The sequence below is a fragment of the Suricata suricatta genome, chromosome 1 (genome assembly GCF_006229205.1).
Source record: "Suricata suricatta isolate VVHF042 chromosome 1, meerkat_22Aug2017_6uvM2_HiC, whole genome shotgun sequence".
In the NCBI taxonomy this organism is placed as follows: domain Eukaryota; kingdom Metazoa; phylum Chordata; class Mammalia; order Carnivora; family Herpestidae; genus Suricata; species Suricata suricatta.
The window spans coordinates 193,299,209-193,308,813 of record NC_043700.1 but is presented as its reverse complement, the minus strand read 5'-3'; the positions used below and the strand labels follow the sequence as shown (position 1 = coordinate 193,308,813).

Below are 9,605 nucleotides of genomic sequence, written 5' to 3'. Positions count from 1 at the left end.
ACCTCGAAGTCTGATCTACCTCTTTCTTTTGTTTGTGCGGTCGGTGTGAGGTCTTGGGCGTCCTGGCCAATCCCGCCGCTGTGAGGATTTGCCCGCACGCCTCCTGAGCGTTTATAGTTGTAGCCCTTCCGTTTGGGTTTCTGTTCATCGCGCGTTAATTCTGCGTGTGGTGTGAGGCGCCCGTGGGGTTTGGAAGGACAAGGTGGTTTTGTGGGGAGCTCCGGGGTCTCGGCAGCAGTTCTAGACGGCGCTTTCTGACCAGGGTGCTTTGGTCCCTCGGGAGCCCCGGGCGTCCTGCCGCTCTGCTCCCGGCACGCGGGACAGCCCCACAGGGTGACGTGGCCCAGGTGTCACTGGTGAGAGGATTGTTGGCTCCTGGCCAGAGGGGGTGGGGAGGAAGGTCAGGGCGCCGCGTCCGCAGGGGGGTGGGGGGGCGGGCCGGCCGGGCTGACACACCTCCCTCTCAGTTCTAGGCACAGGGGCCGACGTGGATTATCTGGAGCAGTTCGGGAGCTCCTCGGTGAGTCCGCGGCGCCGTCACGCCGGTCCCTTCCCCAGTGTGGTTCTCAGAAAGGGCCCGTCATGGCCCCGAGATCGCCGGCAGCCCCCGCACCTTCCCAGGACTCGGGCCGGTAGGACCCGCCGCACGGCTCTCCTGGTGGCCCCGCGGGCCGGTCTTGGGCTCCGGTGCAGACGCGAACTCGGGAGCGCGCTGCCCTGTGCCTGGGAGGCAGCGGCCCCTCGGGCCCCCATCGAGGACCACAGCGACCCCGCTGACGTGCTGTCCCTTCAGTTTAAGGAGTCAGCCCTGAGGAAACAGTCCTTGTACCTCAAGTTTGACCCGCTCCTGAAGGACAGCCCTCAGAGACCAGAGCCCATGGCCCCAGACGCCAGCAGGTAGGGCCACCTGCCCCCGCCGGCCGTGGGCTCTGGGCAGCAGGGCCCCTGGTGGCAGCCATCCCTGGGGACACGGCTTCCCGGAGGTCTCGGGACCATGTGGGGACATTTGTGGCTCAGCCTCGGGAAAGCAGGCCTCCTCGGAGCCATCAAGTGCCAGCAGAAGGGCCGGGGGTCTTGTGAATGAGGCCCTGCAGGTGCTCGGGGGCCCTCTCTGGCCGTGTCTGTGCGGTGACTGTCACGGGGTCGAGCCGGGCAATGGCAACAGGCTGTGCAGCCTGCGAACGGTTCTTCTCTGGCCTTTGGGGGAAACGGGCGCGTTTACCTTCCGTTCTGGGGTCTCAGCGCACAGGACGTGGCCGCGCCGTCCTCGGGAAGCCCGCCCGAGGCGAAGCTGGTGGAACTGGACTTTCTAGGAGGCCCGAGCGCTCCTGTAAGTGACTCCAAAACGCATCTGGTCAAGGCCCTACTTCACCCCAGTGGGGATGAGGGCCCCGTGCCCGTCCTGCAGCCCTGGGAGGCCCCCAGCCTCTGCAGGCTTCCCCTCCTCCACCTGTGGCGGGGTAGGGATGGGAGTAGATGCCAGGGCATGTGACCCAGCTGGTGTCCCCTCACCGCCCCCCGCAGGTGCTGGATGCCCCTCCATGCATCTTTGGGCCTGGGGGTCCCCTGCTGCCCATGGTGCCCATCGTGGACTCCATCGTGGAGGTGCCACAGTACAGCCAGAAGGACATGGACGCCGCGGTGAGGACAAGCGCGGGTGTCTGCTCGCTAGGGCTCCCGTGCTCCCACCCAGGGTCTCATGGAGCGCCTGTCTGCACACGGAGGGTCCTGGGTGTCCTCCAAGGGCGCCGCTCTGAGCCACCCCAGGGGTCATAAAGCAGGACCTCTGGGCCTTGAGCCCCTGAGTCCCCCTCACCACCCCGCTGTCCCCTGGGCGGTGTTTAGCCAGGCCCCTGTTGGGAGCACTGCATGCTGGGCCCAGATGGGAACAGCCTCTGCCGATGGCAGGGTCCTGCCAGTCTTCTTGCCCCTGGGAGCTTGTGACCCGGGCCCCTTCCCCTCTGCTGGCTGCTCACGCAGCCTTGCCTGTAGAGGAGGCACCCTTCCCCACCCCCACTCACCCACAGAATCTTCCCTGGGGGCCGAGAGCTCCCTGCTGCGTGCCTGCCCACGAAAGGCAGCCCTGCGTCTCTGACAGACGATGCCCCCGGAGGACACGTGCTTTCCCAGGCACCGTGACCCCGCCGCTGCAGGCGCCCCCGCACCCCGACCCAGACCCCTCACCGTGCACTGTGTGCTCCATGCAGGTGGAGGCCGCACGGCAGGAGAGCGCGCTGCTGAGGAGCAGGTGTGAGACGCTCCACGCAAAGAACCTGGAGATGGGGTAAGGCCCGCGGCCGGCTCCGTGCAGCCCGGCGCACCTGCCGCGGGCAGCCACAGGCACGTCTCTTCTCCCCGCAGGAAGATCATGGACGGGTTCGAGGGCATCGTGTACCAGGCGATGGGTGAGTGCCGGCAGCCTGCGGCCTAGCAGCCGGGGCCTGGGAGGGTCGCCTGGCAGTCAGGGGACCGGGTAATGCTGTGGGGCTGGTGCTGCTCAGCCCCACAACGGGCCAGGCCTTGGGTGGGCACCTGGGGCCCCTGCCCCAGCCACTGTATCTGCAGTCTGCCCCTGCGCCCCCGACTGGCCAAGTATCAGGTGGGGCTCGCCCCAGGCAGGGCCTCAAGCTGCAGGAGGCCCCGGCAGTAGGGACGCGCTGGTGGCTGTGGGCTCTGTGGAGCGCTAGGGTGCTGGTGCCCCCCAGGCCCTGCTCCAGAAGGTTACCCTGGAGAGGGGGCCTGTCACCTGGCCACTAGTGGGACCGTGGGTGGGTCGCCCGCCTCTCTGCCCTGCTTGTCCTCATCTGTGCTCCTCTGATACTAAGTACCCTTTCCTCTTTTCTCAAGAGGAGGCTCAGAAACAGAAGGAACTTGCAAAAGCTGAGATCCAGAAGATTCTGAAGGAAAAAGACCAGCTGACTGCAGACCTGAGCTCCATGGAAAAGTCCTTCTCTGACCTGTTCAAGCGATTTGAGAAACAGAAGGAGGTGATCGAGGGGTACCGCACGGTAGGTGGTGTGGAGGGCCTGCCCTCCCCCGGAAGCCCCCGAGCAGGCCTGTCCTATTTCCTGACCTTGTCAAGGGCTGGGAGCTGCAGGCTCTCCACGAAGATAACCCACCTAGGCGCCTGGCCACGTCTCTGCCTCGCCGGCGGGCCCAGGTTTGGGAAGGCCAGTGTGTGCCTAGGGACACGCGGGCACTGGAGGCATGGGGCCCGCAGGGGGGCATTCGGAGGCGCATGCAAGGTGGGGGGCCAGCCCCGGGCTGACGGTTGCTGGGACCGGCCTGGGCTGGGGGCGGGGCGGTAGCCTGAGGGGCTGGGCTGGGCCTAAAAGGTGCCACCCGACCTGTGGAAGGGCAGAGGACCGGGCTGTAGGGCGGAGACAAGGCCGAGCTCACCGGGTCTCACCCTGAGGTCTGGTGCACAGTGTGGAAGAAAGCACTTGGAACTGAAACTCCTTGAAAGGTGGTCTCCCAGGTGATGGCAGCGCCTGAGTGAGGGCGGCTGCGCCACGGGCCGACGGCACCCACTTCCCGCAGTCCCGAGTGTCCTCGCAGCGGGGCGCTCGGGGAAGGGCCAGCGGAGGTTGGGGCCGAGATAAAGCAGCGTGAATTGGGCGGACGCAGCCGAGCGGTGACGCGCCGGGACAGGGGGACGGGGTGTGGGCCTGACTGCAGCCGCCAGGGCGGGGAGAGCAAAGAGGGAGAGGCGCCGGACACACGGCGGACTGGAGAGCCGTTGGGTCACACGCCTTGCCTGGACGGAGCTGCCAGAGAACTTTCTACAACCAGGACACAGCTTAAGAGCTAACGCTGTTCTCAAACATCTATGCAACGGCCACGGTGCTGGCCACATGCAGTAGCCCGGCCAGGGGACCCGATGGGACCCCTGGCACGTGGAGCCTCAGCCCCCAGCCTTCCCCTTGCCGGCATCCCTGCCCCTTACCTGTGAGTTCTGTCATTTCCTGAAACCAGACACAAGACTGGCCACCTGGCTGTCCCCGCACGGCCCGTAGGTAGACAGCCCTGTCCACATGTCCTGGCATTTGTGCCCGTGGTCCGCAAAAAGACGGGGTCATCCCCGTGGGCTCTGCGTGCTGGGCAGGCTGATGGGGGCCGGGTGGGGGGCTGTGGGAGGGGCCTTCCTTGCCAGAGCTGCTGTTGTGGGAACACCCCAGAGACCCTTGATGGTGGGCCCACCCACACCTGACCCAGGGGTCCCCTGAAAGCCAGGCCCGCTGGCCTCCAACAGAGCTTGCAGCTCACGTCTGCTCGTTCTTTAAAGAACGAAGAGTCGCTGAAGAAGTGTGTAGAGGATTATATCGCGAGAATTGAAAAGGAAGGACAGAGGTACCAGGCCCTGAAGGCCCACGCAGAGGAGAAACTCCGGCTGTGAGTACTGAGTACTGGGGGGCGCTGGGTAGAGAAGGGTCTAGCAAGCCTGCGGAGGGAGGACCCACACCCCGGTCACGGACCGCCTCAGTCCTGCCCTCTGCGTCTCCAGCGCCAATGAGGAGATCGCCCAGGTGCGCAGCAAGGCCCAAGCGGAGGCCTTGGCCTTCCAGGCCAGCCTGAGGAAGGAGCAGATGCGGGCCCAGTCCCTGGAGAAGACCGTTGAGCAAAAGGCGAGCACACAGGGCCCCGGGCCCTGGGCGGAGAGGCAGGCAGAGGCCCTGCTGGCTTGGGGACCCGCCCCGTCGCAGGGGCGGGCCATCCGTACCTTCTAGGAGGGCCCTGTGGCCTGCTCCTGAGAATTGTGTAGGACACAGGGACCCGGGGCACCCAGCTGGCTGGGGCGCGCGACTCTAGAGCTGGGGTCTGGAGCCCCAGCTCCACGGGAGGTGTGGAGAGTCCGATCAAATCTTTGTATCATAAAAGTCAAGCCCCCGTTTGGTTCTGTTGTTTTTCTCCTTCAGACTAAGGAAAACGAGGAACTGACCCGAATCTGTGATGACCTCATCTCCAAGATGGAGAAGATCTGACCAGGAGGCCCCTCCCAGCACCCGCCCCGTCTGTGTGTCTGTGTGTCTGTGTGTCTGTGTGTCTGGGGAAGGCTTTGTGGTTTTTTTTTTTTCTTAACCTCAGCCCGTTTTTAAACCAGATTGCTTTAACAAGAAGACTAATTAAAGTTTCCCTTCAGTTCGAGTGTTGGAGTTGCCATGGTTTGCAGGTTTCTGCTTCTGCCAGGGGCCTCCCCGCTCCCCCCTCCCCAGCTCTGGCCGGGGGACGGCTGGGGCGCTTCGCGGTGCAGATGACAAACGTCCACTAGAAGGCAGGTGTCCCCAGCCGGTGCTCCAGGGAGCCCTGCCCCGAGCAGACGCGCAGCTGGCCAAGGCACAGTGCTGAGGGAGACCCGTGTCCCAGTCCTTCACCCCTCTGCCCCCAGGGCCTGCTCCGGAGAGGGCCTGCCGGCCCCACTTGCTGGACCCTCGGACACTGGTCCAGGCACAGAGCTTCCCTCCACCCCTCCCTTACCCGCCCCCTGACCACACAGTACGGGGGATGGGGCCGGGGGGGGGGCGGGGGGAGGCCTTTGCCTTTGCAGGGTGAACACCCAGGACACACAGTGGGGCTCAAGGCAGCCCCCAGGAGCCTTTCTGACCGGGGCCACAGCCGGGACTGCAGGGGCATCGGGGCCCTGGTCACAGACGCGCAGAGAGCTGGCTGGACACTGGTCCCCAGGGCTGTTGCTAACGTGACTACACTGGAGTCATGTCCCTAACTAACACCACGGTCCCCGGAACCGGCCAGATGGCACAGCGCCTCCTTAGCACCTGACTTGGTGCCTGGGCAGGCTGAGGACCCACGCTGGTGACCTATTCGCAGTTGGCGCTGCTGCGGCTAGGCCCTGACTCCCTGTCCCCTCCAGGGAAATCCTAGCCGGACGTGCGTAAGGAGACGCTCCAGCTCAGGCCTAAGGAGGAACCGCCTTCCAAAGGGCATTTTCTCTCATCAACAGGGAGTGGGAGTCCCAACACAGAGACCCAGGCCGAGGCCTGCCCAGCCCAGAGGCCTCAGAGCATCTCTGTGCCCCTGCACCCCGCTGCCACTCAAGCTGGCAAGGACGCTCCTTGGACATGAGGGTGGGCAGCAGTGACCCGCCAGTCACCACCAGGGGGCGCTGCCGGCCCTGGGCCTGGGGTAGGAGCTGACTGTGGGGCCAGGATCCCGAAGGTGGGGGGCATGTTTGCAGGAAAGTGCCTGGGTTTGGGACAAAGGCCGGGCTGGGGGCACAGACTGAGGGGCCAGTCTACCCCAGATGCCAGGACTCCCATCTCCCTATGGCTGCCCTGGGGTTCCTTCCAGAAACCCCTGTGCTCCAGGGCGGGCTCCAGCCAGAGGCTCCGAAGCCTCTTCCCGAGCCTGGACGTCTCCCTCGCCAGCCAGGTCCGTCTGGGCGCCCCGCGCTGGCCCTGCCCAGGCCACTCCCAGGACACAGGCCCTCTCTGGAATGAGGTCCACACGTAAAGTGCTCCTCCCACGTGGAGGCCACCCTCAGCTGCACCCCCGGAGGCAGACCTAACCGCGCACACTGACCCTCAGGCTCCTCTGCTACGGCATCTGTGGACCCTCCACGCCACTGGCCACGCTCCTCTCCACCGCCCAGCCTCCTGCGTGAGGCGCTCTGCTCAGGGGGACCTGGCCCCTGGAAGCCATCTGTCTCATTAGGAGCAGACTCAGGTGCTGCGGGAGGTATGGGCAAGGAACCTGGGCCCGCCCAAGCCAGGCCAGCCCCGCATCCCGCCGCCCAGAACCCACTCTCTGTGCCCCGCTTGTCACGCCAGCCCCTTCCCCAGAATGACCCGGGCTTCTGCTCTCAGCCTACAGTCCCCCCAGCCCCTTATGTCAGCCTAACCCTGTGCGTGGCACCCCCACCCACCCCTGCACAAGATCCCTCCCTATCCCACCCCTCCCCTGCACAGGGACCCCACATGTCACTTCCACCCAGAAGAAGTTTCAAGAGCCTACTGAGGCCCATTTCACAGACAAGGAAACAGGCCCACAGTGATCAACAGCCATTGGCAAGGAAGGGGCTAGGCAGGCCACAGGATGCAGACATTGCTCTTCTGCCCCAGGGACAGGGATGGCAGGGGGACAAGGGCTTCTAGGCTTGCCAGACGCTCCTCGCTGTGCTCACCCGCCCACGCGTGTCTGGCCCAGGGGTCAGGGTGGCCACGTGGCTGTGAGGCTCCCGTTTCTCTCCGCAGGCTCAGGGCTGCCCGGAAGCGGTCTGCAGTGGCGGCAACCTCCTCCCCCAGCGCAGCCTGCTGGGGCCTTCGCGCACCGCCACCGCCGGGGCCTGGCCCCCGCTGGACCCCTCCGAGCCAGGCCAGGAGTCTGCCCAGAGAAGGCCACTTGGGGCGGCTGGCCGCGCTGAGGACACGGGCCGCCGGCAGCGTCCTGGGCCCGGAGCCTCTCTTCGGGACAAAGGGGCCTTGTGCGGCTGAATGGGTGTTTACGCAGGAGCCAGTTAGCCGTGGGCCGCGGGCCGGGCAGGCCCCCGCTTCCCCGGGTAAACACGGCCACGCCAGGCAGCCTGTGCAGCCCGGGGCGCCCCGCGGCCGGGGACGACGTGGGGGCTGGGGGGCCATCCTGCGGCGCCGCCTCCGCGGCCCCAGTGCCGAGCAAAGGGGAAGTAGTGTTCCCGGGCCACCCCAGTGTCCAGTGCACGGAGGTCAGACCCCCTGGGGGGCACTCCAGCGCTGGGGACAAGGCGCCCCCAGCCTGCAGCAGAATCCCACTCCTTTGAACTGAAAGTTTAGGTCCCCCAAGCCCCTATGTGGAGGAGGGGGCCTTTGGGAGGGGATGGGGTTACATGAGGTCATGAGGGTGGGGCCCCGAGACGGCGCCGGTGTCCTCACGGAAGAGGGGCAGAGGGGACAGGTGTCTCTGTCCTCCGTGTGAGGACACGGCCAGAAGGCGGCCGTCTGCGGCCGCCACCTTGACCTCAGCCTTCCAGCCTCCAGACCCGTGGGAACGAGATGTCCGTCGTGGACGGCCCCAGCCCGGTGAGGGCGAGGGCAGCCCGAGTGACGGAGACGCTGGCCAGGGCAGGGCTGCCCAGCCTGAGGCCCGCCTGCCGCCACCTCGCCTGAGCGCCCCCAGCGGCCGCACGCACACCCCTCCCAAGGTGCCATCGGGGCTGACAGATGTGGGCACGGCCCTCACACCTTCGCTGGGGGCTCCCACATGGCTCGGTTTCCATGGGAGAAGAGGCAGGGGGACCGGCCACCCCAGCCGCCCTTCCCTCACTCCCAACCCACCTGCCCCCTGGAGCCAAGCGCTGCCCCCCACCCAGGCTGAACCCCACACTCTCCTTGGCCTTTTGGAAGGGGATGAGCACTTCTGTGTGGCCGAGCGGGTGCCCGAAAGGTCTCTCTTTGGGCCGCCCGCCTGTGCCACTCTGTACTCTGGGAAAGACCAGGGAGCGCGCCACGTGTGCCTGCGTGACCCGAGCGTGCAAACCCAGGCGCTGAGCCCTCACCAGCCCCGCTGGCTGCCCTGGGTGTGCTGGACTCATGTCACATGTTGGGAGGTCCTGATGGGCTGGGGTAACATATGGCCATTGACAGGGACGATGGGGCTGCATGGGACCCGAGAAGGGTGACTCGGCTGAGGACATCTTTGGGGGACCCTGCTGGGGAGTGCTTAAGATATGGGGGCGCCTGTTGGGCTCTGTCCGTGCGATGCAGAGCATGCCTGGAGGGGGCTGCGCGGCCCCACAAGCCCTGGCCCTTGCTCCTAGGGGGCCCCATTCCCAGGACTGTAGATCCCAGGACCCCTGTGGCTCCCTGGCCCCCTGCCAGGGCCCTCACACTCTGACCCAGGCTGAAAGGCTGTGAAAGAGCCACTGGGTCAGGTGGGCCGCAGGGGGAGCCACTGAGGCAGCCAAGCGGCCCCCAGGCGCAGCAGTGACCTTGTCCAGCCCCACCACCAGGCCTGGTCTTCTGGGGCATTGGGGGCGGCCACCTCCCGGTCAGCCCCGCCCAGCTGTCAGGGGCCATCAGTCCTCCCGCAAAAGCTACCCTCCGTCCTGTAGACCCCCGGGCACCCCCAGGCCCCCCGACTCCAGCCATTGTAGGGGTGCCAGGTGAGGAAGGCCCAGGCAGGGGTGGGGGTGGGTCAGGGCAGGCCAAGGTGGGGCTCGGCTGCCTGTCTCCAGCAGGACCGGCACCTATCCTCCCAGGGACCCCCGCCCCAGTGGGGGGTTGGGGGAGGGTTGGGCCTTGCACCCTGGCCCCTTGGAACCACCAGCCGGGCTCTGGGGCTCACGGCCCCCACCTCAGCGCTGCTTTAGGAGCGGGCCGGACTCTCTCGGGAGGGACACCCCTGCCCCCAGCCGGGCGCCAAGCGGGACGGTTCGCAGCCTGCAGTGTGAACGGGGAGGTGGAGGCACGCTGAGGGCCCCCTCCACCCCTGCTCTAGGGTGGGGTGAAGGGAGCGCGCCCGGGCCTCCTGCACAGTGTGTGGGGTGACAGGAGCGTGAATGAGGGAGGGAATGGGGCGGAGTGTGTGAGAGACGATGTGTGCGAGGGGGTGTGAAGGAGTGTGTGAGGGAGGGTGTGGGTGTGTGAGGGAGGGTGTGGGTGTGTGAGGGGGGGCTG

General features: G+C 66.5%; 1 protein-coding gene across 3 annotated transcripts in view; it reads left to right on the top strand.

The window, feature by feature from the left end:
* The window catches only part of TACC3 (transforming acidic coiled-coil containing protein 3), an 11,163-nt gene extending 6,018 nt beyond the window's left edge, over positions 1-5,145 (top strand). For all 3 annotated transcript variants that reach the window (XM_029949541.1, XM_029949551.1, XM_029949558.1), the window contains 10 exons: positions 468-520; positions 794-897; positions 1,243-1,330; positions 1,525-1,641; positions 2,208-2,284; positions 2,362-2,405; positions 2,848-3,008; positions 4,286-4,392; positions 4,505-4,625; positions 4,917-5,145. In XM_029949541.1, coding sequence (XP_029805401.1) covers positions 468-520; positions 794-897; positions 1,243-1,330; positions 1,525-1,641; positions 2,208-2,284; positions 2,362-2,405; positions 2,848-3,008; positions 4,286-4,392; positions 4,505-4,625; positions 4,917-4,982 — 938 coding nt within the window. In that variant the 3' untranslated portion in view covers positions 4,983-5,145. The remainder of the gene's footprint in view (positions 1-467; positions 521-793; positions 898-1,242; positions 1,331-1,524; positions 1,642-2,207; positions 2,285-2,361; positions 2,406-2,847; positions 3,009-4,285; positions 4,393-4,504; positions 4,626-4,916) is intronic.
* The last annotated feature ends 4,460 nt before the right edge of the window (positions 5,146-9,605 follow it).